Source organism: Amblyomma mixtum, chromosome 10 (assembly GCF_055824585.1).
Source record: "Amblyomma mixtum isolate Tamu chromosome 10, ASM5582458v1, whole genome shotgun sequence".
In the NCBI taxonomy this organism is placed as follows: Eukaryota; Metazoa; Arthropoda; class Arachnida; order Ixodida; family Ixodidae; genus Amblyomma; species Amblyomma mixtum.
Window position 1 is genome coordinate 112019289 of NC_143021.1, and position 15695 is coordinate 112034983.

At 46.1% G+C, this 15695-nt stretch overlaps 1 protein-coding gene across 5 annotated transcripts in view; it reads right to left on the reverse strand.

Moving 5' to 3' along the window:
* Window positions 1-15695, reverse strand: part of LOC149326691 (ryanodine receptor-like) — a 539764-nt gene that overhangs the window by 180938 nt on the left and 343131 nt on the right. For all 5 annotated transcript variants that reach the window (XM_089562900.1, XM_089562898.1, XM_089562899.1 and 2 more), the window contains exons 72-75: window positions 13701-13811; window positions 7104-7342; window positions 4132-4213; window positions 1498-1524 (exon numbers count right to left, since the gene is read on the reverse strand). In XM_089562900.1, the coding sequence (XP_089419026.1) occupies window positions 1498-1524; window positions 4132-4213; window positions 7104-7342; window positions 13701-13811 (459 nt within the window). The remainder of the gene's footprint in view (window positions 1-1497; window positions 1525-4131; window positions 4214-7103; window positions 7343-13700; window positions 13812-15695) is intronic.

The following is a 15695-nucleotide window of genomic DNA, read 5'->3' on the forward strand; positions in this document are numbered from 1 at the left end:
GAGTGGAAGAAGGTGCTGTTTTCTGATGAATCAACATCTTCAAGCCACGGCAATCAGCAACAGAGAAGATGGCACACAGAGTGCACACGTTTTAGCTCGCAAAACATCAAGGACATTGCATCATGCGTACGCGCAACAGTGAACGTGTGGGGTCCGCTTTCACACTATTGCCTTGGGCCCTTGGTGAGGATTGTCGGAAAATTCACCAGGGCCACTCACTGCAATATTAGACCAACAGATGATTCCTTATGCACTGAATGGACCTCACCCGGATGGCAATTACCTGTTCCAACAGGATCTATACCCTGTGCACACAGCCAAAATTTGTGTCAAGCCTTTTGGAGAAGCCAGGTGTTATGTGCCTCGCACGGTGCCCAAAAGACGCCGACCTAAACCTTATCAAACATGTTTCGAGCCGTATGAAAGTCAGCCTTTCCAACCAATCCTTGCACTCAGCCACAACAGCGCGACTGTGGCAAGCAACACAAGAGGTATCGCGGCCCCTTCAGCAGGACACAAATTTCGTTGAATCTTTTTATGCTTCTCTGCCTTCGAGAATGGAGTGTGTCGCTCAGGCTGCCAGTGCCCTGATGCGCAAGTAAGACACAAACTGCAAGGACAGCACATGTAAATATACTAACAGAAGCGCTTTCTTTGCAGTGCTTTTATGAGTTTTTTTCTCATTGATCGACACCAAATTCTGTTTTTCTAGCACAATTTCCCCTCCATCCTGATTGTGCTCACTTCCAGCTGCCACTGAGGAAACCATGTCACCTTCATGAATACCACACAACAGTCATTGTTACCTGCTGTTCATGTACCCACCTCTCATGTAATGCCCTGCCTGGGGACCCTTGAGGTTCAAATAAACAAATAAATAAAAGTCGCGGTGAGGTAAATCCAAAGCCCAAGTACTGCAGATTTAGCTCCTCCACTCACATTACATGCTTACTTAAATTCAGACTAAGAAGAAATTGCTCATGGTGCATCTCACAACCGTTGAGAGCACCTACGAATGAAAAAAGCCGACTTCGGGAGTCTTTACGTTCAGAGCAAATGGTCCACACTTTTTCTTTTTGACCTGCATAGAAACGAGCATATTGCTTGACCGTTTTTATATGCCCTCACTATGCTGTCATAGAAAAAACTGTAAATGAGTGAAGTTACTTCAAACTAGCAGACCAAAAAAATGCTAGCTTCCCCAAAATACCGAATGAAATTATGTGAACCCAACGCACTGCAACACACTCCCGCAGCGTAGGTCCACATGACGGGCCAGGAATGCAAAAATGTTACACCGGGCCAGTGTTGATCAAAAAATGAAAGCTAATTCAGTTTAGACTGTTCTAAAGCACTCTTTTTTTTCTAACCCTGTGGTTTCAAATATAATCATTTCATTAAATCCTGGCAACCACATATCGTGGCACACATGAAGTAGGTGCCTGTACAAGGAGTGCAGAGTGACAGAAAGATGAAATAGCCAGGACGGCCACTCACCGCTCCAACTCGGCCTTGACGAAGCTCCTGGAAGAAAGAAAAAAGAAACAGCTCACAAGGTAGAAAACACCTCACCAGGTAAAAAGGGGGTATAATTATGCGCACAAAATCATAAATTCTTGGCACAGCCACCAGCAATTTTGTAAAAATTTTGTAAGCAATTTTGTAAGAATGGTGTTGCCCAATCACAGCTTTCCCATTGAACCTGGTTTTCTTCAATTTCACCACGCAGCTTTTGCTAGCACTGCACCCGATGAAAAGAAGCAAACAAACAAAGCAAAAGGCACAGGAAGCGCTCGTGCTGTCCAAGTCTCTTTCTCTGTCCGTGTTTTTTTTTCTACTGCATTACCCTGGCTCTCAAAAACTACCCTCCCCTTGCAAATTGCATGGAAGCCAGACCAACAGAGACAGAATGTTCAGAAAGTTGTGCATGCACTAGATATTCTCCCCACAGCTTTAAATGGAATGATATTTACTGATGCTAAGAAAAGCAGAAGAGCATCTCACCACACTTAAAGAATTTTTGAGTTAGGTTCATTAATGCAAAAGCGGCAACTCCTCTCCTCCCTTAACTCATACACTTTGATGTGGCAGAAAAGGAAAAAAACAAACAGGTTGGGACTGCACCCAATGCTTCCAGCTGTTACTCTCTCTCCATCGTTTATCATTTGTGGTCATCCTCCCACTAACCTTGTAGCATTGTATGGTGTTGTTTTCAGCGTTTATATTTGTAACGTTTGTAATGTACCCTTGTGTGCGTGGAATTGTTCCACATTTTATGTACCCACTCCTGCTATAGCCCCTAGAATGGGGCTGCAGTATTTTCAAATAAATAAATAAAAACCTTCTGAATGCGTTTGCTCTCTACATCTGAGCACATGAGCACATTTCTGAGCACATGAGCTTTAGGTGCATGATGATGTTGACAATCTGACAGCCAGAGTGTCGCATTATCAGCGTGTTATATCAGCTCTCACAAGGAATGTTTTGAGGCATCCAAAATTTGGCATGAAAGCTTTTTGAGATAAGCACTGACAAATACACAGTACATACTTACTGGAATTTCCTGTGCGATATCGAAAACTTATTGTCTTAGATGACATTTCAAGCTGTGGGAGCTTGGATTAATCAGGGTTTACTGCATCATACATTAGGCAACGTCCCACATCTCAGTACTGGTGACATGCCATGTGATGCAGACACGATTAAAGCATGAGTACAGCTTGATATTAGAACTTCCATTACCGCTTGAAGGTGCAACATTACACGGGCAATACAGTAGCTGATCAATTTTTTGGACTCCAGTAATTCAGTCTTCTGCAATATTTCTCTGGCGAACCGTCAAACAACATGTACATTTCCACCCCCAATAATCTGGACTCTTTCGAAACCAAAAGTTCAATTCCATCTTACTGAAACAAAGACTAGCAATGCTGCGGGAACCATTTTAAATGTGAAAGTTAATTTCTTAAACCTAATATAGATGCAAGTAGACATCGCTGTCACAACTAACCGATTCTTCATTGCCGTGAAAGGCGCTATCTTGCATTTAAATTCACTCAATTGGATGGACTGGATTGGGTAGGCTTGGGTTTTTTGCATTTCATTGTTGTCACCCACCCGCGGTGTGGGACAACTGGGGGGGGGGGGGGGGGGGGGGGCACTTTTGAAGGTGCTTATTTATGCTCACATCATACTGTAGGTTACTTCTCTTGGTCTTTACAAGTGTCACTGCCAACTGTCCATGGTAACTGACATCTTAACAAAACTTAAAGGGCAACTGAAGCGGTTTTAGAATTCCATGAGTTTAAGGTTGCCGAATGTGCGAAATGTGCTGGTAAAGCGTGCGAAATCTTTTTGCTCTAGCATTTGAAATGGTGGCGTAATAGCCGAATAAAGTCGTTGTCGGCGTTCAGGCTTCTCTGAAGTGCACAGCGACAGGCAGAGGCCCTGATAATGACGTCACGTATGACGGCACTGCGTTTCAAGCGAAGAAAGGTTTAATCCATGGAAGAAAACCGACGCCATCGAAGGTGAAGCTCACAATGCATTGTTTGGCGCCATCTGACGACGCACAGCAGCATGCAGGCGTAATCAGTGGACATCTGACGTTCCGGCGATATTGACGTCACTGCCGAGTTTTCTCGCACTCCTCTAGCATAGTGAGGAGAAGCCTGAATATCGTCGCGGTTTTAATCGACGATTATGTCACCATTTTAAATGCTAGTGCAAAAATACTTTGCATGGTTTATCTAGAAGCTTGATAGATCCGAATTCTCGAATAGCCTCGAATTCTCAAAAAACAGTTTCAGCTTCCCTTTAAGAGGAGGCCGACCAAATGAATAACAACAAAAATTTAAAAAACGACGTTTCGGCTCTCGCGTATACTGGGCTTAGATTTCCAGTGTTGCGACAGAGGGTATGATTAGCCGTTTGAATGATTAATTACTTGAGGTGAAGCACACGTTAGGACACACTGCAATGTCCCTGGCTTCTCATCACCTCCCACATGGTCCGCTGAGGTGCCATAACCACCATGTGTAGTTTGCCCTTTGTGACCTGCAACTGCTTCCCTCTTCCAAAGTATGGCTTCGCACAGTGACTGTGGAGTAGGCAACCTGAAGTAGCACCCACCTGCCACCGTGCAGTTCCAGGTTGGTGCCCAGCGTGTACAGGCTGTTCAGGATCTTGTAGCAGGCCACCTGGATGTCACTCACTGTCGCAAGAAATAAGCACGGTCTCAGACTTCTTACCTCACCCACAGAGCGTCAGCAGCAGACTATGCCTTCCTCGCTCAAGAGACTGCTTTGGGGTACACAGCCAAGAGATACTGCTGCCCGACTGGAGCAGCCAACTCCTCACAGGAGTTACCATCCCGTACATGCATGCGTCCATACGTCACATACGTCACACGGCCATACGTCACATACGTCACACAGTGCAATACTTTTAAGTTTTCTTTTTTTCCGTCGTCCGTAGAGATTTGGAATTCTTTGCCGATGATTCTGTGTCTAGCTTCGTCAATAAGGTAGGATCTTTGTTTCACTCAGTGCCATAACGCGGAAGCTTTTTTTTCCTGCTCTTTTCTACCGTTTGATTTTGGATGGAATGATGCTCTGTTCCAGATAATAAGTTCCAGTGTTAATATATTTTGCAAAGTGTTGTACATCATGAATACCTTTGTAACCCACTGCCTGTATAGGCCTGTCAAAGGGTTACAGTATTGCTAAATAAATAAAATAAATAAATAAATAAATAAAGTTCTGAACAAGACTGCCAGGCTGCAGACAGTGTCAAATAAGTGCTGTCCAAGTAACAAAGGCCAGCTCTGGCACCGTACGTGCATTACTGGGTGCTGAGATACCACATAAAACATAGACATGCCACAATTATTATCAAGTGTGTACTACTCACAACCTAACCTACGGCTTTTTAATGCACAGCCAACGTTACACCTATCATTTCCCTTTCCATAGCTCGCTGCGTTGTCCTTAACCTAAGCTGAACCCTCTCTGTTAGCCTCCACGTTTCAGCCCCATAGGTGAGCACCGGTAGGATTCAGCTGTTGTATACTTATTAACTTTAGGTCAGTGTATACCACCACACAAAAGTCTACCCCCCAATTCGCAGCTCTTCCATGCCAAAAAAAGTTCCCTCCAATTAGATGCTAACGCATGCACCCCCACCACTTTGCCGCACTTTGGTCCATAGTTTCGCAAAATGGAATCGCAATCCGTGCACAACTCAAGGCCATAAATGCCTAATGTGTGGTGTGGACAGCATTATGAAGCCACTGCCGCTCCTTCCATACTCACGGGTAGCCCCACTGACTTACAGCAAACTGAACTAAAAAATGGCCCCGTAGTTTTGAATTCCAGCACAAAACAAGCCTCAGAGGTTATGAAAAGTTGGCTCTGGCACTACCTACCGCTTGTCCAAGAAGCGATTGACCACCGGAGCAACCAAGCTGTGTAAGCGGTGTGCAATTCAAATTTCCTTCACCAGTACCGATGCTCATAAGAATTATGACTTTTTCTGATGCTTGAAGCCCGATGAGTACTCTCAGGAAGAGGTGCCAGGACGAGGTGTGTACTACCTGCACCTACACCTGTAAGATACCTATAAGGTTTGTACCTAAGTTGTAAGGTTTGTACCTATAAGGTACAAACTACTACCTTATACCCCTCAAATGGGCTGGCTCCATGTATCAGTGGACCCCCCCTTTCGAACGGTTGTTTTTATGAAGAAACGTCAACTTATATGCGACGGTAATGTAATCAGAGATGCTCGTAACCTAACCCTTTATCCATAGCACACCACTCAAAGAAATGGCTCAGGTCAGCATTGCATGCAGTCAACACCTATTGTGGGCATGGAGCAAGAATGGTCGCGTAGTAGGACAACCTCAAGCGTTTGTTTTAGTGATTTGGCAGCCGTACAATAGATTTTTTTTTTTTTTAGTGCGTGTCTGCTTGCAATAGTGGAGCTTCGCATATCTTGCATTGGCATACCACTGCAGTGCCTGCAGCACTGCTTTGAGGCGAAATCAGGATTGCCCATTCCTGCATAGCAACCCAGATATTCAAATTGACAAGGCAGGTGCAGACGGCCAGATATGCAGAAATTATAAGACTGCAGAGTCTAGGATTTCGATTTAGCCAAGTTCAAATTATTGAGGTACATGGCAAAACTAATTGCTCTTAAGGGGGGGACAAGGGTCTTAAAGCTGACCTTTTTATTTATGGCTTGAATCTCATGAAATTTTGCACACAGATGCGTTTTTCTCTTCTGATTCCAAAAATGTAGTCATAATTGAGCTGGTGGTCTTGGATCAAAATTTATCTTGAATTCTAGAGTGTAATTAGGTAATTTCTTACGCAGCTTTAATGAACTTTATCATTGCATTTTGTTGCTTTTAATTACATGAATTGATAGCCAGCGAATTCCCATGAACAATTAAATTCTTGCTTTTTTTGTTTAGGCCACATATAAATAGCAGTTTACAATTAGCTTAACGTGTTGGAGTGTCAAATACTGTAACCTCTTACTCGCGACATAGTATATCAGGAGGACATGCCTTTAGAGAAAAACAAAGAATGTCATCGGGTATGGGAACTCTCTTGATATCAATTCATGAAATTAAAAGAACAAAATTCACTGAGAAAGTTCATTAAGGCTGCGTAAGAAATTACCTAATCACATTATAGACTTTGTAAGATCTAAGACCACCACCTGAATTATGATTACATATTTGGAATCAGAAGAGAAAAAAGCATCTGAGCAAAATTTCATGAGAGTGTAGCCAAGGATAAAAAAGTTAGTTTTAAGACCCTCGTCCCCCCTTAATGCAGTCTCATGGATGGCACACTGTGACAGCTGCACAGTTTTGTACTAAGGCTGTTTGTTATGCAATATGTGTGCGCCCAGAGGAAAATTTCAAAACAGCTCGGATTGTATACAGATGAAGTGCACCACGTAGAACTGGTTGACCAAAGTTGGTCTCAATAGTTGTTTCCTCTTGAAGGATTGCAGGGTGCAAGCATCTCAGGACACAACAGTCCACTACGTGCATCATCCCAAGCCAGGTTTGGATGTCATGCACTCACGCAGGAGGTCGCTGCCGAACTCGTTGGCGGCCAGGTGGTCGAAGAGCGCTGTGAGCACCGGCAGCAGCACCAGCTGCACGTAGTTGAGCGACGACGACGTCTTCATCGTGGTGCCCCGCAGGTGGCTGTAGCGGCCCTGCTCCAGGTTGGTCAACGTCTGGGCCAGGTCATCGGACGCACTGTTGAAGTACGTCAGCATCGACGTCTTCACAAAGTCCGGGCAGTTCTTCACTATGGCCCTGCACAACACCAGCATCAAAGTCTGTGAACTCACAAGCCTTAAGTTCTTGTGAACCCTCACTAAATTTCATTATCATCATCATCATCATCAGCCTGACTACGCTTCCACATCACTGCAGCGTAAAGAAGACGAGCACAAAGGAAGAAAACACTTACGACACGGACAAACGCTGCACTCACAACTGATTTTATTTCGCCAGCAATGGGAAATATAAAGATTCCGCTGCTAATGCGCGCGCAGGAAAGTACACATGCCATGAATAACAAAGATACATGATACATCAGATACATCTTATCGTGTGGCAGAGAAAAGATCACATTCCGCTTTGTACAAATGAATAGAGGTATCGCTTACACAAAATTCACCCTTTTTCTTTATATGGTACGCTTCTAGTAGTTCACGTGCAGTTTGATCTTTGCTTTTTCCTAGAATCTTTGCACCGTCAAAATGAGGCGAACAATCCTGGCAAGACCTGCAATGTTTTACTAAGTTAACATCTTCATCGTTCTTAAAATTCCTTTCATGCTCCCTCAATCGATCATTGACACATCTGCCAGACTGGCCGACATAGGCTTTTCCGCATGACAGTGGAATTTCATACACCACTCCTGACTGGCACTGTACATGGGGCGTGGTATGCTTCTTCCCGCATCCAGATTTTGTAGCCTCCTTACCGGAGATACGAGGGCACAGTTGGCCAAGCTTTTTCGGAGCCGAAAAAACGAGTGGCACCCCAAACCTATTCGCTACTTTTTTCAAGTTATGCGAGACTGCGTGCAGGTAGGGGGCAACTTCCGGACGCACAGTGCGCTCAACTTCCCTCGTCTTCGTGGACGTCGTGCTCTTCTTTACCTTTTTCAGGAGGGTTTCGGCAACAGCCGTCACGATCGACTGAGGGTAGCCCGAGTCCAATATTCGTGCCAATTGGCCGTCAAAGCTGGTCTGCATTTCATGTTCGCACGATTTATCTAGTGCAGATTCTAGGCATAAGTTCACAATGCTTCTCTTTATTATTTTAGAGTGTGCAGAATCATATGGTAAAAGTCGTTTTTGCACACGTGGAGAGTACCGCCAACACACGTGATCCCCACCGAACTTTAAACGAATATCTAAAAACTGTAGACATTTCTCTGTTTTTGTCTACAGTTTTTAGATATTCGTTTAAAGTTCGGTGGGGATCACGTGTGTTGGCGGTACTCTCCACGTGTGCAAAAACGACTTTTACCATATGATTCTGCACACTCTAAAATAATAAAGAGAAGCATTGTGAACTTATGCCTAGAATCTGCACTAGATAAATCGTGCGAACATGAAATGCAGACCAGCTTTGACGGCCAATTGGCACGAATATTGGACTCGGGCTACCCTCAGTCGATCGTGACGGCTGTTGCCGAAACCCTCCTGAAAAAGGTAAAGAAGAGCACGACGTCCACGAAGACGAGGGAAGTTGAGCGCACTGTGCGTGCGGAAGTTGCCCCCTACCTGCACGCAGTCTCGCATAACTTGAAAAAAGTAGCGAATAGGTTTGGGGTGCCACTCGTTTTTTCGGCTCCGAAAAAGCTTGGCCAACTGTGCCCTCGTATCTCCGGTAAGGAGGCTACAAAATCTGGATGCGGGAAGAAGCATACCACGCCCCATGTACAGTGCCAGTCAGGAGTGGTGTATGAAATTCCACTGTCATGCGGAAAAGCCTATGTCGGCCAGTCTGGCAGATGTGTCAATGATCGATTGAGGGAGCATGAAAGGAATTTTAAGAACGATGAAGATGTTAACTTAGTAAAACATTGCAGGTCTTGCCAGGATTGTTCGCCTCATTTTGACGGTGCAAAGATTCTAGGAAAAAGCAAAGATCAAACTGCACGTGAACTACTAGAAGCGTACCATATAAAGAAAAAGGGTGAATTTTGTGTAAGCGATACCTCTATTCATTTGTACAAAGCGGAATGTGATCTTTTCTCTGCCACACGATAAGATGTATCTGATGTATCATGTATCTTTGTTATTCATGGCATGTGTACTTTCCTGCGCGCGCATTAGCAGCGGAATCTTTATATTTCCCATTGCTGGCGAAATAAAATCAGTTGTGAGTGCAGCGTTTGTCCGTGTCGTAAGTGTTTTCTTCCTTTGTGCTCGTCTTCTTTACGCTGCAGTGATGTGGAAGCAAAGTAACCAACTTGCCCAGAAGCTCGTTTTACTGACTACGCCCACTGCAGGGCAAAGGCCTCTCCCATGTCTCCCCAAATGATCCTGTCCTGCACCAGCCGCGGCCACCGTATTCCCGCAAACTTCTTAATCTCATCTGCCCACCTAATTTTCTGCCGCCCCCTGCTACGTTTGCCTTCTCTTGGAATCCACTCCGTTACCCTTAAGGACCAGCGGTTATCTTGCCTTCGCATTACATGCCCTGCCCAAGCCCACTTCTTCCTCTTGATTTCAACTAGGATATCACTAACGCGTGTTTGTTCTCTTACCCATTCCGCTCGCTTCCGACCTCTTAACGTTACACCTATCATTTTCCTTTCCATAGCTCGATGCGTTGTCCTTAACTTAAGCTGAACCCTCTTTGTTAGCCTCCATGTTTCTGCCCCATAGGTGAGTACCGGTAAGATACACCTGTTGTATACTGAATTTCACTAAGTCTCAAATCTCTGATACAGCCTGGACTAATGTAGATGCCATATCAGGAAAACTTTCTCATTAAGACGCGGGTTCAATCCCAGCCGCAGCGGTCACATTTTGATGGAGGTGAAGTTCTAGAATGTCAGTGCACATTAAAGAATCCTAGGTGGTCGAAATTTCCGCAGCTCTCCACTACAGTGTCCCTCATAGCTGGAGTTGCTTTGGGACGTTAAATCCAAATAAACTAAACTCATTAACATGTATAATGAGATGTCATGTGGCACAGTTAAACAGACCATGAAATGATTTTGATGGTGATAGTATTGTCACGTTGTAGTGACGGCAGTCCAGCAGTCAGGAAGACACCAACCAGTCTTGGAAACGAAGCTCTTTATTTGGGCTGACTTGCGCCCGCAAAAGAACTGAATCACTTGGCGGCGGCATAAGCAACAAGCGTGCTCGTCGGTCATCGAACTACGAATGCCCGCTGCTCGCGGCATCGTTCAATTTAAAGCCGGCAAGGAAACTTCCAGATAGCAGGACAAGATCATCTACAGTAATCTGGAAAAACCTAGATGCAGCCTTTCATGGCAGCGATCAATCGAGATTAGACTCGTCGCTTCTCGTGTCACAAATAAAAATGATAACAGCCCTTTCCTGCAGCCTTGAGCGTGAACGAACAAACACTACAATGATACGTGGCAGTATTCTAAAGAAGCAAATCTGTAAAGGTAGTCTTTGTGAGCATTAGAATCAAATTTAAATGCTACGCATGAATCCTATAGTCTAAAAATAATTTTTTAAAAATTGCTGCTCGCAATCGATTATGGCAACATCTCACCTTGGGTTCTTAGCCACCCATAACCTGACGACCTAAAGCGGGCAGAGTGGGTGAGTTTTTTGTTCATCATGATGGCCATCAGGCTGATGATCCCCACTGCAAGATAAAGCCTTTCCGATATCTCTCCAATTAACCTTGCCCGTGTCCGTTTAACCATGCAAACTTGTTAACCTCATCCACCAACTTAACATTCTGCCGCCTCCTGCTATGTTGTGTATCCCTTTTCCATGTGTAGCCCTTCTCAAAAATAGAGAGATGTGGAGGTTTGCCCCTGAGTCAAGCAGTGGGGATGCCCCACCCTTCAGAGCGGTCAGCGCAAGGACAAGTGTTTGCCTTACCTGCAAGAGAACTCGGGCAGTGCATAGCAGGGCCAGAAGGAAAGCCTCTGGTCTCTGAACTTTTGAAAAAAGCCGCACATTCCTTAAAAATTTTGAAAATCACCAATTCAGTCAGCACTATACATAGCATGTCTCCCTGTGACTTTCTGCAGCACTTTTAGAGAGCCAGTGTGAATTTGCGAGCTGAAAAACACAAGCAATTCAACTTCCTCTGTCGTAACTCGAGACAAAATGGCACCGGAGAAGACTGGAGGTCACGCATTTAGTACCACGTCTGTTAATCTCACATGAACTCACCTTCAATGCACTGCAACTTTCTGATGCTAAAAACAGAATGTAAGGCACTATGTTGCTAATAAGGGAGTAATTACTCATTGACGTCCACCCGAGCGCAGCCAGACGGCCACAAAGGAAAGCTATACAGCTTTCACAGAAACTTCGTAGTTAAAGAAAAATTCGTCCTGGTCCGGGGTTCGAACCTGGGACCACCGCTACACCGGAGCAGTCGCTCTACCAATTGAGCTAACCAGTACGGCAAGCTTATGGTAGAGCGAGAGCGAATTGATCAATAACTCGAAGTGGGAACTGTGTTGATCAAATGTTTAGGGGAATCCCCCAAGGTGGAGTAGATTTGTAATAAGGGAGTAATTACCATAAGCTTGCCGTCCCGGTTAGCTCAATTGGTAGAGCGACTGCTCCGGTGTAGCGATGGTCCCGGGTTCGAGTCCCGGACCAGGACGAATTTTTCTTTAACTACGAAGTTTCTGTGAAAGCTGTATAGCTTTCCTTTGTGGCCATATGGGTGCGCTTGGGTGGACGTCAATGAGTAATTACTCCCTTATTACAAATCTACTCCACCTTGGGGGATTCCCCTAAATATTTGGTCAACTATGTTGCTCCTCTGCGACTAATTCACTCCTACATACTGTGCATCACGAACAGAGGCCCCAAATGAGTTGGTAAATTTGACTCAGTGAGTACAGCAGGCGAAAGTTGTCAACACTAGGGCTGAAGCATTTCTCTGCAAGTTAGCTGAATGTGTCCCCTCCTCCCTGTTTCAAAGTACTGCCACCATAAAATGACATGCAAATAAGAGAAGGCCCAGTCTTAGAGAAACTGCGCGGGCGGTTTTGACCAGATACTGGAGCGTTAATGAACCCTTCCTACATTTTGTTTCATGGTGAAGGCACAATAACGTAAGCCTTTCGACCTCCCATAAAGAAAAAGTTTTTTCACTTCCTAACTGCAAAAAGCACAAGTCTGATTTTCCTTTTGAGAATACCAATATTTGCTTCTTACAGGGTTTGATTAAAACCCCGCCTGGCATGACAGGAGACACGTGCGAATGACGACAGTCCAGCAGTACAAGGAAATGAGAAAAATTCCTCTGAAAGTGTAACAGTGCTTAGATTTGAGATGCTGTTTGTGAACATAGCACTGGAGAAATCAAAGTGAGACAGAAAAAACTAGCAATCGTATACATATGACACATAGGGTGCTCTGCAGTGGTAGCTCCTTTAAAGGCCCGCTTTTCAGATGGGGTTTATCGCACATTTCGGTGCTGGCCGGGTGTACCTGCCTGCTTTTCTTCCACAGGCATGTGCTACCACTGCTGCAGAGCAGTAGGGTCAGACTCAGGTCACCACATTCTTTTACTTATTTTTTAATTACGTTCCCTAAAGGCCAGGGGGGGGGGGGGGGGAGCAAAATAGAATATTGCAGCAGGTTGTTAAACACGCACTCTCCATCACAGTGAACAACCAGCTTACATGTAACAGATTCTGAAGGCCTTTGCTGGTTCTCAAACTGTTGAGCCCACCCTACCAGTTGCACCACCACCAGATGTGGTTCAACACAGAAAAAAGCTGTTTAGTGCGCTACAACCTCATAGGGAAAAAGCCACTGCAGTTGAAGCAGCCCCCCCCCCCGGCCGTAGTTGGCGAAGTGGGGACGAAGAGAAGGTGGAGAGAGGGACACCCTCCTTTCCTTTTCGTGTACTAGCACTGGGCGGGCCGCTAACGAAAAAGCCACAGTGTCCTGAAGAAGCTGTAATTAACACGAAGGTGTGATTGTGCATCATCATCATCACATTTCATTTACATTCCTTCCTCGTTCCTTGACCACAAAAGCCTTCTTTCATGTTCAGCACGTGCCCTACCAGCAACAGCGCTGCCAGCACCCATAATGCAAATGTGCACCTGACAGCTTCTGCCATTTCCTGTCGTCAGCCAGCATTCAACTTTTTTGCTGTTTTGCACCACGACCGTCATGAGGATGGCTTCAAACTTGTGTGAGGGCCGTGTTTTCTTTTTTTTTTTCTTATATAATCTGAGAGTAAATTTTGAAGGTGCAGCCCATACACGAATTGAGGAAAAACGTAAAGCCATATTTTTTCTCTCAATTATCGAGTCCAGAACAGGGGATGTGGCCGACACACGGGTGTGGCCCTTGCACGAGATTGCTATATGGTAGATAGGTTTAACGTCCCCAAGGGGACTCGGTCTACGAGGGAGGCCGCAGTGGAGCAGCTGACAGGAGAGTGCAGAGGGGCCCCTCACTTGGCGTCGGTGGCCCGAATGAGCACCTGCAGGCAGGAGACGGCCAGCTTGCACTCGTTGCCAAACACACTGAACTTGGCCCGGAGGAGGCCGCCCAGCTTGCAGAACAGGCTGCACGGGAGGAGGAGAAGGGAGGACAATCAGGGACACAGCATGCTGCTGCTCACTGCACGTTCCCCTGAGGGAAGGCGCTTAAGGGGGGACGAGGGTCTTAAAACTAACTTTTATTGCGAAAGCAATACTCGTTGCACTCTCAGCCCATCGCGTAGTGAGGCCGGTAGCTACAGTTGAACCTCGATATAACGAAGTCCTACTTGCAGCCGAAAATTTCGTTACATCGCGAATTTCGTTACGTCGAGGTTCCCATTTTTCAGCTGTCAAAATAAAGTATAACTGGTTCAGGAACACTGCTTGTTGATGGGAACTTGTAAATCACTTATTGAGGAAATACACAAGAAAATCGAGTAATAGTATCGCTAACAAGGGCACCGGATGTTTTTTTCTACATCAGGAGCATAATGAGTGATAGCAAACACCGCGACGGCATCATTTTTCTCCGTGTGCGCACAGCAAAAGAACGAGCGCAGCGCCTAGTACTGAAAGCCGCCACAGGATGTCGCTACTGGTATCATCATCATCAGCATTCAACATTTGCAGCCGGGGACGCATCAGAGAAAAATAAAGAAAAATGTTCGCATCGCTCACGCCGGCGCGGTGGGATTGTGCTCGCGGCGCGGTTATAGTCCGACGTAGCGCGTGCGCACGCGGCACGGCGACGTCACGTCCGCGAAACAGCGGCGCCCGATCGCCAGCGTGTTCGGCGGCTACCGGCGCGCTCTGACGGCGCCCGGCGCGGAATGCAGCCGGCTGCATTTCGCGCGGGCCGCGCCGAGAGCGCGCCGAAGCCATGCAGCCGGCTGCATTCGCGCGGGCCGCGCCGAGAGCGCGCCGAAGCCGCCCACCCAGAATGCACCGCGCGCGCCTCCCACGCCACGCCTCCCCTCTACCCCCTTCGCCACTCGCCTCCTCTGCCAGGGCACGTTTTTTTTTTTTTTCGCCGCTCACCCGTTTTAAAGGTACGACCACACTAGCTCCACGAGTTTGTCAACACTGATGACTTTTTTTTGTTGCTGTCTACGAGGACATCGCACGCAAAAAAAAACAAAAAAAAAACGAACGGACGCTGCAAGAAAATTCCGGTTTGCGCTTTCACGTTCAGAGTACAGTGACCTAGAATATTGGGTAGTGTGCTCACTCCGCGCCGGCTCAATGGGGGAGCGGTGGCCCAGCGAATGTCGACAGGTTTCTGTTTCGCGGCGCCGACACGAGGTGGCGCCACAGTAGACTTCACGGTAGGATTTGCCGTCGCCGTCAGTGCGCCGTGTGTATTTGTGGGCTCGTTGTTGTTCTGTTGTGCGGTTTTGCACTGGTTTGAGCGCTTCTCGGGGGGTCATTTCACGTTTTTGTTCACGTATGGTGCCAGTGCTTGTTCAAGCTTGCCCAGATAAGCGGCCTTCAAATGCAGGGCCCTCCATATTCAAACTTGGGTGCCTGCGCATGACCACGATGAGCACGTAGGTAGAAGTGACTGTAGACTTGTTTTCTACGTAATAGGGTATGTTGCACGGAAGTGTGTACTGGAGACAAATTGCCAAATGTGCATTACCTTGCTTACAATGCAGTCTCCCAATGAAAACTGTTTTCCTGCGAGGCTGACAAAATACCGCGACCATGGAGGACTGCTCTACCCACCGGCGCAGCTTTATGGATTTGTGTTGAAGCTTGAAAACCTCTCCACAGAAAACCTCACAGAACCAACTTCTTTTTGAAGTCTGCTTCTAACCACTTCCAACATATGAAGAATGCTTTCGGAATGTAATTCATTGCAGCGAAGAAAAACTCGAACGGGCGAAGCACCTTAAACTGAGCCGTTGCTGACGCTGCTCTGAAGTGCTAGAAAAAGTTGAACGAAAAAGAGGCGAAGTGGTTTAGTTT